Source organism: Ranitomeya variabilis, chromosome 3, assembly GCF_051348905.1.
Source record: "Ranitomeya variabilis isolate aRanVar5 chromosome 3, aRanVar5.hap1, whole genome shotgun sequence".
Classification (NCBI taxonomy): domain Eukaryota; kingdom Metazoa; phylum Chordata; class Amphibia; order Anura; family Dendrobatidae; genus Ranitomeya; species Ranitomeya variabilis.
The window spans coordinates 688,232,778-688,247,886 of NC_135234.1; the positions used below are offsets into that span (position 1 = coordinate 688,232,778).

Below are 15,109 nucleotides of genomic sequence, written 5' to 3' on the forward strand. Positions count from 1 at the left end.
ATTCCAGCCATTTTTGCGTTTAAGTAGTAAAACGGTGGTGCTTCCCTTTCCAGTCCTGCCATAGTTTTCCCCCTGCATATGAGGTATCTGCGTACTCGAGAAATTGCACAACAAATTTTGAGGTCCATTCTCTCATGTTGCGCTTGTGAAAAAAAAAAAAATCATCAGGTTAAAAGTAAAATTTTGGTGAAAAAAGTACAATTTTCAATGTATCCTTCCACATTACATTAATTCCTGTGAAGCACCTGAAGAGTTAATAAACTTCTTGAATGTCGTTTTGAAGACTTTGAGGGGTGCAAGTTTTTAGAATGGTGTCACTTTTGGGTATTTTATGTCATTTAGGCCCCTCAAAGTCACTTCAAATGTGAGGTGGTCCCTGAAAAAAAAAAAAAATGGTTTTGTAAACTTTGTTGGAAAAAAGAGAAATCTCTGTTTTTTTAACCCTTATAACTTCCTAACAAAAAAAAATTGTTTCAAAAATTGTGCTGATGTAAAGTAGACATGTGGGAAATGTTACTTATCTATTTTGTGTGACATGACTCTCCGGTTTAAGAGGATAAGAGTAAAAAAAAATATTGAAAATGGTGAAATTTTCAAAATTTTCACCAAATTTCAGACATTTTAACAAATGCAAGTCATACCGAACAAATGTTACCACTATCATGAAGTACAATATGTCACAATAGAACAGTCTCGGAATCAGTTGGAGCCGCAGAAGCCTTCCAGAGTTATAACCACATAAAGTCACACTGGTCAGATTAAAAAATAAGGATCGGTCATTAACGTAGAAAGTGGCTCGTACAAAGGGTTAACTAGTGCACATATCTGTACTCCATATCTCGAGTACGGATCTCCCAGCTCTGAGCACAGGGAGATCAGTCTTCATAGTGTGCGCTCAGTGTCTGTACATGGCAGCGAGAGGTGTGCAGGAGCTGACTGACGGCAGTGTTCTTCTCCAAGTACCCCGGTATAGAAGAGAACAGGATACAGTTGTCATCAGGGCCAGGTTACCCATCTGCTTTCCCTACAAGTCTTCGCCCACTATCGCACTCTCACTGTGACTACAGCCACTGTTGAGTGCACGCATAGTAGCGGGGGATCGATGCACTTATTAAAGAAGACCTTTACCCAAAATTTATGTTTAACAAGACATCTGATGAAATAGGCTCTGCAGAGAAGAATAAAACATTTTTTCCCTCTGTATTGTAGAGATGATTTGGAAGTATTTGACGCCTAAAAAAAATTAAACACAGTTTAATTCTAAGTGGGCGATAAAGGGAATCTGTCACCAGGTGTTTGCTACTGCATCTCAGACCAACAGGAAGAGACACCCGGATTCAGGTGATGTATCACTTTGTATTACAACTAGATAGAGAGACAGGAGGGCACCGCATATCAATTTAAATAGAGTTCACCATGGGCTTGGAAAAGGGACATAAGCAAAATTGAGAAAAAGATCATGCCCATACAGATGGGAACATCTCACACCGTATGTAAAAATTCAATGTTTTATTAGTAGAAAAAGTGACGCACAACATTTGGAATTTTTGGAGTCCTTGTTTATTTGTATTATACATATATATATGTGTTTCTAGATTTAGGTCTCTGGGGATTTGTGGTGTATTATTCCTTTCCCCCATATCAGGGCATGGTTTTTGCATAATCTTTTTTGTATTTTTTTAAATGTTTTTAATGATTTCTGTGTTGTGTGTCACTTTTTCTACCAATAAAACATTGAATTTTTACATACGGTGTGAGATGTTCCCATCTGTATGGGCATGATCTTTTTCTCAGTTTTACTTTGTATTACAACTGTTGCACCCAGTAAACTATCAGGGTATGTGCACATTTGCCTGCGGATCCGCAGCAGTTTTCCATCAGGTTTATAGTACCATGTAAACCTATGGAAAACCAAATCCGCAGTGCACATGCTGCGGAAAAAAACGCGCGGAAACGCGGCGTTGTTTATTCCGCAGCATGTCAATTCTTTGTGCGGATTCCGCAGCGTTTTACACCTGCTCAATAGGAATCCAAAGGTGTAAAACCGCAGGTGAAATCCGCACAAAAAACGCAGGATATCCGCGGTTAATCCGCAGGTAAAACGTAGTGCGTTTTACCTGCGGATTTTTCAAAACCAGTGCGGATATATCCGCAACGTGTGCACAAAGCCTCAGAGTTTTTACATGTAGCAGAGCTCAGAAAGCTGCCCCTGCCAACACCACAGCTCTGTGTACATTGTATATTGACGGCTGCTAGTCAGTGCTGGGGTTGTGGTTGGACCAGGAGGCAGGAGCTGTAGTCCAGCATCCCCTTCAGTACTCAGTGGTATTTGGACCAGAGCAGTGCAAATTACGTAGACCGCCACTCAAATGACGGCATTCTGGGCGTCTCCTGTGATTAATGGATCACAGCTTCAGCCAGACCATGGCAGTGCAAATTTCCTCTAGTGACACTCAAATACCAATATACTAGGGGCTTCTGCACTTACCAGCAGCAAGACCAGGCCAGTGCAAACTTCCTAGTAATCGCAGTGGCCTAGGAAGTTCGTTTGACCCTGGTCCTTGGCTGCCAAGGAGCATGAGGATGACTGACCAAGCAGGGTAGTACAAAATCTGTGTGTTCATCTCCACCAAACAGTGATGAAAATCAAATGAATAAAACAAAAAAAGTGTTCATTTGGCATAATCCAGTGTCAAACACCTCAGGCTTCCACCTATTTCCTAAGCCAAAAGGATTAGATTCTAAACTAAACTTCAACTTGCCCAGTCTGTCATTTCCATTGATGTCATCTGCTGGGGAAACCTAGGATTTCTGTTTAAAGTTTTAGGCTGGGGCTGTTACACAGCAACTTCGGCTGTGGTACGTCATATGGCCAAAGTTCATTAGATGTCGCTGCTACATTGCAGCGCAGTACAAGTTACTGGGGTCGACCCAAAGGGGTCCGCGACAAACAAGTGGCAAAAAAGTCAGACCAGGTTGCACTTATTGTTTGGCACGGTTGCTGTTTAACTGGGGGAGGGGGAATCACAATGCAACCCCATTGACTTGTAGCAGCAACTCCTAGGAAACTTTGCATGACATGTGACGGGTGAAGGCCCAGCCTAGCCCTAACCTTAATGTGTCCTATACAAACCGGATTCATTCATTCATTCAGCAGAAGCAAGGAGATTCTTCATTAATGAAACCAGAAATAAAAACCACACACGAGGGAATACGATATAGTATTTGATAGCAGCTTTTATTGGTTACAAAACCTAAGCCCATATACAAAATTAGGAACACATTTTGATGCCTCTTTTGAAAGAACATTTTAGTCTAAACAGTTAATTAAAAAAAAGGGAGGAAAAAAAAAAAATATGCATTTTACCAAACACTGTTCCGAAAACAAAAAAGTGCAGCAATATTCTTTGTTTCTGTAACTATCACATTATGCAATCCCTATCAAAACTTAATAAGGTCACAAATAAAGCTACTCTGTTTGCTTGGGCTTTAAAGAGAACTTTTCATCAGCTTTACGATGGCTGCCATTATGAAGAACATTATTCAGGCCGCCTGTTCTCCAGGACTTGGTGACATACGCAGGGTCACTAATACCTAGAAAACGGACCTTGGATGAGAACTCCACTTTTAAGCATTTATATACACACACGCGGTCTTTATTCCCCTCCAACGGAGGCCTGTAAAGCATTTCTGCCAATTAAAATACAAAGAAATGACTTCTGGAAACCCTAGAAAGAAACAATGCATCCAAATGCAGCTTTTATATATATATGTACACGTATATTTATGTAATGTAACATTTGTACAAATTAAAAAACAAAAAAAAGGTAAATTGTGGAAATGGGATGAAAAACTTTTTTTTGTTGAACATTGTGACCATATCAAGTTCTGCTATAAGTCGGCCTACCTTATTAAGTAAAACACCACACTTTAGACGACTACTGTGTGAATGGGATGCAGCTATGATATGAAGCCAGCTCTAAAACTCTCGGGACGATAGATCGGGGGAAGGGGGAGAAGAAGAAAAAAAGGCACAATGAACTTCAACTCATTTTTTTTTTGTTTTCTGTATGTGCACAAGAGTTGAAAAAGTTTTGAGCCACCTTAAAGAGAAATCGAATCTAAAATTTATAAAACCTATAAATAATCAGAGGCCAGACTGCTATATTAAAACAGATTCTTTAGCAAGTAAAAATCTTGCAGTTTAAACATACGCTTGTATCCATCTTGCGATACAAGACAAACCCCACCCCCCCTCTTTAAAGTGGCTCCACCTTGGCAGATATATATATATTATTGTAATGAAAGCACACCTGCTGTGTTGTCAGAGACTGAGCAATTTAAAGGAAAGCGGATCCACAAATTTTGGATGGCATCTCATTATCACAGTAAACACAACCCAAGTCTGCTACCTAAGAAAAATAACAAAAAAAAAGTTTTAATTTAAACTTATCCCTTCACATCAGATCACCAGGAAACCAGAAACTGCATCCCTAAGTCTTCCTGTTGCAATAAGTTCCTAGTTCTTCAGGCGATTTTAGCTCCCACGGCAAAAAAAAAAAAAATAAATCATATATTTATACATTTCTGCATATCTGAAATTTGGAAGTCAAGCCGTTCCACTATAACACCGTACTGTTGTATGCCCAGATTCGGAACGTCACCATTGGCATGAACCTGGTTGAACGAATGAAATTATCTTAACTCCTTAAGCGTTACTTTATGTAGGGTGACTAAAAGCTTAAGGGAAGAGAGGCAAAATGTTGGTGCCCAAAGAAAGCTAGACGAGTACTGCCAGTGATGCGATGTCGCCTTTCCCCAGGCCTATAAGAAAGTCTAGTTCTATGGGTTTTTTTTTTTTTACTCTTGTAGTACGATAAACATGGAAGGAAAAAAAAAAAAGTCCACACACATAGCGGATGGAGAAAAGGATCATCCGACTGATGAACTACACGTCACCACAAACAGTGCCAATTGACACGAGACTAGATGTTCAAAGGATCCTTTATGGAGCCATAATAAGGCTGTGCACGAGGGGTGCAGGGGTACCTCGTCTGATGACATTGTCACTGTATGCTGCGGGGGACAGTTACAGAGGAACGATCCAATGCCCAGCCAAGTCATACCTTACTACATACTTGTGATGTCGGAGGGTTGCCTCTCCAACTGTCCCTCTCCCAGGTATGGAGTGGTGTTTCTCCATGTTTAATGCCAGATCGGGTGGTGAGTGCCTTATTTTGCCCCCCATAAAGGCTCCGTTTAACCATGAATGTTCCTGCTGAGCACTTTTAAACCTAAGGTGCCCTTGCCCCTCAGATAACAGTTGGCTGAACATCCTTTCTACCGACTACACAATCTTTTGCACTCACTGGAGCATTTATATGTTTATGGTGGTGAGAAGGGGAAAAAGAAACCCCAAAAACCTGCCAGAGGGGTCTGGCTTATCTGCTTTGTACGGGGAGTATGATTCATATTGCCCACAACCCTCTAGGGAGGCTGCCACACATTTCAGATGGATGGTCAGCCGATACTTTTTTTTTTTTTATACTTTAAACATTTATGGGGTCTCTAGTCACCCGTATTCATGACCATGTGTCGCTTTACCTGGGGGTATGACCATCTGATATAGAAGAGAGCGTCATCAATGGCAAAAGACGAGGGTGAGAAATTGCGGCAGACGTTTCAGTCTCAGCGCCGTTACCTACAGATGTTCCTGAACACGCCAAACCAACATATCTTAGGACCTCATTAAAAATAAATTTATACCAGCTGTTGAACTACAACTCCCAGTCAGCTTGTAATTCAAGTGAAAGCTTGCTTAGCTTATTCTAGATTTTCTCCGCTCTCCAACCACATTCCCAAAAGCGCTGGATACAAAGAGGAAATCGATATCAGACAGTTTACAGTAAATGTGAAAAGCCTGACGAAAAAAACCCAAACCACCTAACAAAACGTAACATACCATGTCTACTGAAATTGAAAGCAAGGTTTATTTCTCCCACCCCAAAACTTAGATCTTTGTTAGCGCAGTATTAAGGACGCTTGCTTTCAGCTTCTACTGAAGTCGGACATGTTCTGTAGCTTTTGGGGAGGGGAACTCCATGCGCAGCTTTTGGTTACTTGTAAAACAGCAGGAAAAACAGGTCAAAGTGGTCGGACAGGGCTTGATGTTTAGTAAAATACAAAGCGATTTCCTTTTCGGTCCGTTCCATTTTTTCAATCCTGACTTGGGAGGCAGTTTGGGAAATACTTAGTAAAGAGACAGAATTACAGTTTTCTCTTAAACAGATTTTTTTTTTTCTTTTCGCAATAATAATTCACCCAAGTTATCTTTTATTCAGTTTCATGAATTATATCTTTTGGCTTGCATGGTTTGAATCCATGAAATTTCTTAGTTCCTCAAAATATGAAAATGTTTATGGAGGAAGATTGAGGCTCGGAGTCTAGACTTGTACTCCCGCGGAGTCTTCCACAATGTATGCATTATAGCAAAGTCTTGATGTACAGTGCACCAGATTCAAAAAAAGCTACTTGTTTTCCACAGGAAGCCGATATGCCATCACTATGAAATCATCTTAACAAAAAAAAAAAAAAAAAAAAAAAGCTGAATGTTGTGGCAGTCAGCACACAGTGCCAAATGGAGAAGGTAAAAAATACAGCTGGGTCTGCTAAAATTTCAAAGAAAACCGAGCTCATGCATATGCAATCACAGTCCGTGTGAGTGACATTTGGCAACTGCAAGTGAAAGATACATCGTTCGCTTTAGAAGCATCAAAATGAGGAGGCGGTTTTGTGTTTTGAAGCTTTTAGGGTTTGTCTTCAAATCGGTGGACGTCTGGTGGTGCTAGAAGTTGAGGGACAGAGAAAAGCTGCACTGCAACACACTTAGAAGTTAAACTCTTTTGTCTGAAGGTTGGATGAAGGCTCAAAGTTGTAGGTACCTCCCTGGGTGGCTTCAGGGATGAGGCTTTGATCTTCATCAATCTGCTCAGAACAGAAAAGAAAGTCAATTAGAGGGTACTTGAAAATAAGATAATCCAGGTGCACTACTATAACTACCATAAGTACAGTGGGGCAAAAAATTATTTAGTCATTCAGCAATAGTGCAAGTTCCACCACTTAAAAAGATGAGAGGCGTCTGTAATTTCTCATAGATTGTAAGCTTGCGAGCAGGGCCCTCATTCCTACTGGTATCTGTTTTGAACTGTGATTTCTGTTATGCTGTAATGTCTATTGTCTGTATAAGTCCCCTCTATAAGTTGTAAAGCGCTGCGGAATATGTTGGCGCTATATAAATAAAATTATTATTATTATTATTATTATTACATCATAGGTAGACCTCAACTATAGGAGACAAACTGAGAAAAAAAAATCCAGAAAATCACATTGTCTGTTTTTTTTTATCATTTTATTTGCATATTATGGTGGAAAATAAGTATTTGGTCAGAAACAAACAATCAAGATTTCTGGCTCTCAGACCTGTAACTTCTTCTTTAAGAGTCTCCTCTTTCCTCCCCTCATTACCTGTAGTAATGGCACCTGTTTAAACTTGTTATCAGTATAAAAAGACACCTGTGCACACCCTCAAACAGTCTGACTCCAAACTCCACTATGGTGAAGACCAAAGAGCTGTCAAAGGACACCAGAAACAAAATTGTAGCCCTGCACCAGGCTGGGAAGACTGAATCTGCAATAGCCAACCAGCTTGGAGTGAAGAAATCAACAGTGGGAGCAATAATTAGAAAATGGAAGACATTCAAGACCACTGATAATCTCCCTCGATCTGGGGCTCCACGCAAAATCCCACCCCGTTGGGGTCAGAATGATCACAAGAACGGTGAGCAAAAATCCCAGAACCACGCGGGGGGACCTAGTGAATGAACTGCAGAGAGCTGGGACCAATGTAACAAGGCCTACCATAAGTAACACACTACGCCACCATGGACTCAGATCCTGCAGTGCCAGACGTGTCCCACTGCTTAAGCCAGTACATGTCCGGGCCCGTCTGAAGTTTGCTAGAGAGCATTTGGATGATCCAGAGGAGTTTTGGGAGAATGTCCTATGGTCTGATGAAACCAAACTGGAACTGTTTGGTAGAAACACAACTTGTCGTGTTTGATGGATGCAACTCAGTATTCTTTTTCCTCCAAACACCATACATACTGTAAAGCATGGTGGTGGAAACATCATGCTATGGGGCTGTTTCTCTGCAAAGGGGCCAGGACGACTGATCCGGGTACATGAAAGAATGAATGGGGCCATGTATCGTGAGATTTTGAGTGCAAACCTCCTTCCATCAGCAGGGGCATTGAAGATGAAACGTGGCTGGGTCTTTCAACATGACAATGATCCAAAGCACACCGCCAGGGCAACGAAGGAGTGGCTTCGTAAGAAGCATTTCAAGGCCCTGGAGTGGCCTAGCCAGTCTCCAGATCTCAACCCTATAGAAAACCTTTGGAGGGAGTTGAAAGTCCGTGTTGCCAAGCGAAAAGCCAAAAACATCACTGCTCTAGAGGAGATCTGCATGGAGGAATGGGCCAACATACCAACAACAGTGTGTGGCAACCTTGTGAAGACTTACAGAAAACGTTTGACCTTTGTCATTGCCAACAAAGGATATATTACAAAGTATTGAGATGAAATTTTGTTTCTGACCAAATACTTATTTTCCACCATAATATGCAAATAAAATGATAAAAAAACAGACAATGTGATTTTCTGGATTTTTTTTTTCTCAGTTTGTCTCCCATAGTTGAGGTCTACCTATGATGTAAATTACAGACGCCTCTCATCTTTTTAAGTGGTGGAATTGCACTATTGCTGAATGACTAAATACTTTTTTGCCCCACTGTATGGGGGGTGCAAAGTCAGTAGTAAGAACAATCAATGTCAAAAGAAGAGAAAAAGCACTACTGCAATTATGCACCCTACACCCGAGAACAGTGAAATAAGTTGCAGTGGTTAGCACTGCAGCCTTGCAGCGCTGGAGTCCTGGGTTCTAATCCCACCCAGGACAACATCTGCAAAGAGTTTGTATGTTCTCTCCGTGTTTGAATGGGTTTCCTCCGGGTACTCCGGTTTCCTCCCACATTCCAAAGACATACTGATAGGGAATTTAGATTGTGAGCCCCATCGGGGACAGTGATGATAATGTGTGCAAACTGTAAAGCGCTGCGGAATATGTCAGCGCTATAAAAAAAATAATAAAGATTATATATATATATATATATATATATATATATATATATATATATATATATATATATATATATTTTATTGGCGCATGATACAACACTTAACATAAAACATTCCAGGATGTTAAGTGGTTGTACCCACAATTGCTTTTAACTATGTTTTATGTTAAGTGTTGAATCATGTGCCAATAAAGTTTATATACCGTATATACTCGAGTATAAGCCGACCCCCTAATTTTGCAACAAAAACTGGGAAAACTTATTGACTCGAGTATAAGCCTAGGGTGGAAAATGCAGCAGCTACCAGTAAATGTCAAAAATAAAAATAGATACCAGTAAAAGTAAAATTAATTGAGACATCAGTAGGTTAAGTGTTTTTGAATATCCATATTGAATCAGGAGCCCCATATAATGCTCCTTACAGTTCATGATGGGCCACATATAATGCTCCATACAAAATACGCCCCATAAGATGCTCCATATAACAATGTGCCACATATAATGCTCCATACAGTTCATTATGGTCCATATAACAATGTGCCACATGTAATGCTCCATACAGTTCTTTATGGCCCCATAAGATGCTCCATAAAACAATGTGCCCCATATAATGCTCCATACAGTTCACTATGGCCCCATAGATGCTCCATATAACAATGTGCTCCATATAATGCTCCACAGTTCATTGTGGCCCCATAGATGCTCCATATAACAATGTGCTACATATAATGCTCCATGCAGTTCATTATGGCCCCATAAGATGCTCCATATAACAATGTGCCCCCTATAATGCTCCATGCAGTTTATTATGGCCCCATAGATGCTCCATATAACATTGTGCCCCCTATAATGCTCCATGCAGTTCATTATGGCCCCATAGATGCTCCATATAACAATGTGCCCCCCTATAATGCTCCATGCAGTTCATTCTGGCCCCATAGATGCTCCATATAACAACGTGCCACATGTAATGCTCCATACAGTTCATTATGGTCCCATAGATGCTCCATATAACAACGTGCCACATATAATGCTCCATGCAGTTCATTATGGCCCCATAAGATGCTCCATATTACAATGTGCCACATATAATGCTGCTGCAATAAAAAAAAATTACATACTCACCTCTCGTCGTTGCCTGCTGCTCCTCAGCGTCCCGTCTCTCCGCAGTGACTGTTCATGCAGAGGGCGGCGCGCACACTAATACGTCATCGCGCCCTCTGACCTGAGCAGTCACTACAGAGGACGCGGAAGACGGGGCGGCGGTGGAACGAGGAAAGGTGAATATGAAACACTCACCTGCTCCCGACGCGGTCCCTGGCAGCTTCTCCCGGACAGTTGGTCTCCGGGAGCGGCAGCTTCTTCCTCTATTCAGCAGTCACTGGTACCGCTCATTACAGGAATGAATATGCGGCTCCACCCCTATGGGAGTGGAGTCCATATTCATTACTTTAATGAGCGGTACCAGTGACAGCTGAACAGAGGAAGAAGCTGCCAGCGCCGGAGACCATGGGACCGCACCAGGAGCAGGTGAGTATGTGACAGTTGTCGCTCCCCCTCACCCGCCGACCATGACTCGAGTATAAGCCGAGAGGGGCACTTTCAGCCCATTTTTTTTGGCTGAAAATCTCAGCTTCTACTCGAGTATATACGGTATGTATTTTTTTTTTACTATTTTCGGGTGTAGTGTACATAATTGCAGTAGTGCTTTTTCTCTTCACATTAAAAGAGGGTACGGTCTCAAATAGCAAAAAAGCAGTGGATTCTCCTCTCAGAATTTTGGTGGAAAACAATTGCAGAGTTCTGAATAACATCTCAAAACTGTCATTTATAAGCTGCAGAGAACATATATAGCAAATTCTAAAGTTCGTATTGAAAGATTCCGTCTTCCCGACATATGACGTATAGTTATGCCATAAGACGGGTCCCTGACTGATGCAGGCTCACAAGCACAGCCTGCATTTTTCCCCAAGCAGATGATGGCAGAACTGTTCAGTCATCATCTGCCTCTTACAGGCTAATGGTTGCTGCATCGGTGACTATTAACCAGTTCCGCCACTGCCAATCTCTAACAGCATTTAATGCGTACCAGCAGGAGGATGCATCATACCTATGCGTACCGTGACGTAACTGCTGAAGACCCCCGTGCCTGTTATTACGGTACTCTTGGGAAAGCCAGCCTGTAGCTGGTGTTCAAAGGAGACCGTGATTTTAGCTATACATATAGAAGTAACACTACTCTGTATTGGATGGTCGCAAGTTCAAGTTGCTTATGGGGATTAATACAATAAAAAGTGAAAAAATAAAATATAAACTTCAAAATTGCCACTCATTAAAAATAAAGCAATCAAAAAAATCCACATATTTGATATTGCTGCTTTTGCAGCAGCATGATCTGTCAAAATATAAATAAATCCAATCAGTGAATGGCGTAATGAGAAAAAAAAAAATAGAAATTACAGAATTAGCAATAAATGGTGATCAAAACATTGCATCTACCCCAAAATGGTATCATTAACCCCTTCCAGACCTTTGACGCAGCGTATGCGTCATGAAAACCCGTGCCAATCCGACCTGTGACGCAGCATATGTGTCATGGCCGGATCGCGTCCCTGCAGGCCGGGTGAAAGGGTTAACTCCAATTTCACCCGACATGCAGGGACAGGGGGAGTGGTACTACAGCCCAGGGGGGGGTGGCTTCGCCCCCCCCCCCCGTGGCTACGATCGCTCTGATTGGCTGTTGAAAGTGAAACAGCCAATCAGAGCGATTTGTAATATTTCACTATGAAAACTGGTGAAATATTACAATCCAGCCATGGCCGATGCTGTAATATCATCGGCCATGGCTGGAAACACTGGTCTGCACCTCCCCACCAACACCGATCGCCTCCCCAGTACTCCGATCTGTCCGGTAGTCCCCTCCGTCGTCCTGTCCGCTCCCCCGTCCTCCTGTCCGCTCCCCCCCTAATACTTACCGAGCTTCCCGGTGTCCGTCCGTCTTCTCCACGGGCGCCGCCATCTTCCAAAATGGCGGGCGCATGCGCAGTGCGCCCGCCGAATCTGCCGGCCGGCAGATTCGTTCCAGCTACATTTTGATCACTGTGATAAAACCTATCACAGTGATCAAAATAAAAAAAACAGTAAATGACCCCCCCCCTTTATCACCCCCATACGTAGGGACAATAATAAAATAAAGAAAATATATATTTTTTTCCACTAGGGTTAGAACTAGGGGTAGGGTTAGGGTTAGCGTTAGAATTAGGCTATGTGCGCACACTGCGGATTTGGCTGCGGATCCGCAGCTGCGGATTCGTAGCAGTGTTCCATCAGGTTTACAGTACCATCCGCTGTGCCCATGGTGAGGAAAATACAGCGCGGGAATGCTGCGTTGTATTTTCCGCAGCATGTTAATTCTTTGTACGGATTCCGCAGCGTTTTACACCTGTTCCTCAATAGGAATACGCAGGTGAAATCTGCATAAAAAACACTGGAAATCCGTGGTAAATCCGCAGGTAAAACGCAGTGCCTTTTACCTGCGGATTTTTCAAAAATGGTGCGGAAAAATCTCACACGAATCCGCAACGTGGGCACATAGCCTTAGGGTTGGAATTAGGGCTAGGGTTGAAAATAGGGTTAAGATTAGGCTTGTCGTTAGGGTTATGGGTGTGTTGGGGTTAAAGTTGTGGTTAGGGTTGGGATTAGGGTTAGGATTAGGGTTGTGGTTAGGAGTGTGTTGGGGTTAGGGTTGTAATTAGGGTTATGGCTAGAGTTGGTATTAGGGTTAGGGGTGTGTTGGGATTAGTGTTGGAGTTAGAATTGAGGGGTTTCCACTGTTTAGGCACATCAGGGGTCTCCAAACGCAACATGGCGCCACCAATTCCAGCCAATCTTGCGTTCAAAAAGTCAAATGGTGCTCCCTCCCTTCCGAGCCCTGACGTGCGCCCAAACAGTGGTTTACCCCCACATATGGGGTATCAGCATACTCGGGACAAACTGGGCAACAACTATTGGGGTCCAATTTCTCCTGTTACCCTTGCGAAAATAAAAAATTGCTTGCTAATACATAATTTTTGAGTAAAGAAATTATTTTTTATTTTCACGGCTCTGCGTTATAAACTTCTGTGAAGCACTTGGGGGTTCAAAGTGCTCACCACACATCTAGATAAGTTCCTTGGGGGGTCTAGTTTCCAAAATGGGGTCACTTTTGGGGGGTTTCTACTGTTTAGGCACATCAGGGGCTCCGCAAACGCAACGTGGTGCCCGCAGACCATTCTATCAAAGTCTGCATTTCAAAACGTCACTACTTCCTTTCCGAGCCCCGACGTGTGCCCAAGCAGTGGTTTACCCCCACATATGGGGTATCAGTGTACTCAGGACAAACTGGGCAACAAATATTGGGGTCCACTGCTCCTGTTACCCTTGTGAAAATAAAAAATTGTTTGCTAAAACATCATTTTTGAGGAAAGAAAACACATTTATTATTTTCACGGCTCTGCGTTGTAAACTTGTGTGAAGCACTTGGGGGTTCAAAGTGCTCACCACATATCTAGATAAGTTCCTTGGGGGGTCTAGTTTCCAAAATGCGGTCACTTGTGGGGAGTTTCTACTGTTTAGGCACATCAGGGGCTCTGCAAACGCAACGTGATGCCCGCAGAGCATTCCAAAGTCTGCATTTAAAAACGTCACTACTTCTCTTCCGAACCCCGACGTGTGCCCAAACAGTGGTTTACCCCCACATATGGGGTATCAGCGTACTCAGGAGAAACTGGACAACAACGTTTGGGGTCCAATTTCTCCTGTTACCCTTGGGAAAATAAAAAATTCCGGGCTAAAAATCATTTTTGAGAAAAGAAAAATTATTTTTTATTTTCATGGCTCTGCGTTATAAACTTCTGTGAAGCACCTGGGGGTTTAAAGTGCTCACTATGCATCTAGATAAGTTCATTGGGGGGTCTAGCATGGTGTCCGCTAACGATTGGAGCTAATTTTCCATTCAAAAAGTCAAATGGCACGCCTTCCCTTCCGAGCCTTGCCGTGCACCCAAACAGTGGTTTACCCCCACATATGAGGTATCGGCGTACTCAGGAGAAATTGCTCAACAAATTTTAGCATTTATTTTATCCTGTTGCCCATGTGAAAATGAAAAAATTGAGGCTAAAAGAAATTTTGTGTGAAAAAAAAGTACTTTTTCATTTTTACGGATGAATTTGTGAAGCACCTGAGGGTTTAAAGTGCTCACTATGCTACTAGATAAGTTCCTTGGGGGGTCTAGTTTCCAAAATGGGGTCACTTGTGGGGGAGCTCCAATGTTTAGGCACACAGGGGCTTTCCAAACGCAACATGGTGTCCGCTAAAGATTGGAGACAATTTTTCATTCAAAAAGTCAAACGGCGCTCCTTCCCTTCCGAGCCCTGCCGTGCGCCCAAACAGTGGTTTATCCCCACATATGAGGTATCAGCGTACTCAGGACAAATTGGAAAACAACGTTCGTTGTCCAGTTTCTCCTTTTACCCTTGGGAAAATAAAAAAATTGATGCTAAAAGATCATTTTTGTGACTAAAGTTAAATGTTCATTTTTTCCTTCCATGTTGCTTCTGCTGCTGGGAAACACCTGAAGGGTTAATAAACTTCTTGAATGTGGTTTTGAGCACCTTGAGGGGTGCAGTTTTTAGAATGGTGTCACTTTTGGGTATTTTCAGCCGTATAGAACCCTGAAACTGACTTCAAATGTGAGGTGGTCCCTAAAAAAAATGGTTTTGTAAATTTTGTTGTAAAAATGAGAAATCACTGGTCAAATTTTAACCCTTGTAACTTCCTAGCAAAAAAAAATTTTGTTTCCAAAATTGTGCTGATGTAAAGTAGACATGTGGGAAATGTTATTTATTAACTATTTTGTGTCACATAACTCTCTGGTT

General features: G+C 42.1%; 1 protein-coding gene across 2 annotated transcripts in view; it reads right to left on the minus strand.

Moving 5' to 3' along the window:
• Positions 1–3,212: 3,212 nt before the first annotated feature.
• Positions 3,213–15,109, minus strand: part of KPNA3 (karyopherin subunit alpha 3) — a 77,017-nt gene continuing 65,120 nt past the window's right edge. For both annotated transcript variants that reach the window (XM_077298099.1, XM_077298100.1), the window contains exon 17: positions 3,213–6,984. In XM_077298099.1, coding sequence (XP_077154214.1) covers positions 6,886–6,984 — 99 coding nt within the window. In that variant the 3' untranslated portion in view covers positions 3,213–6,885. The remainder of the gene's footprint in view (positions 6,985–15,109) is intronic.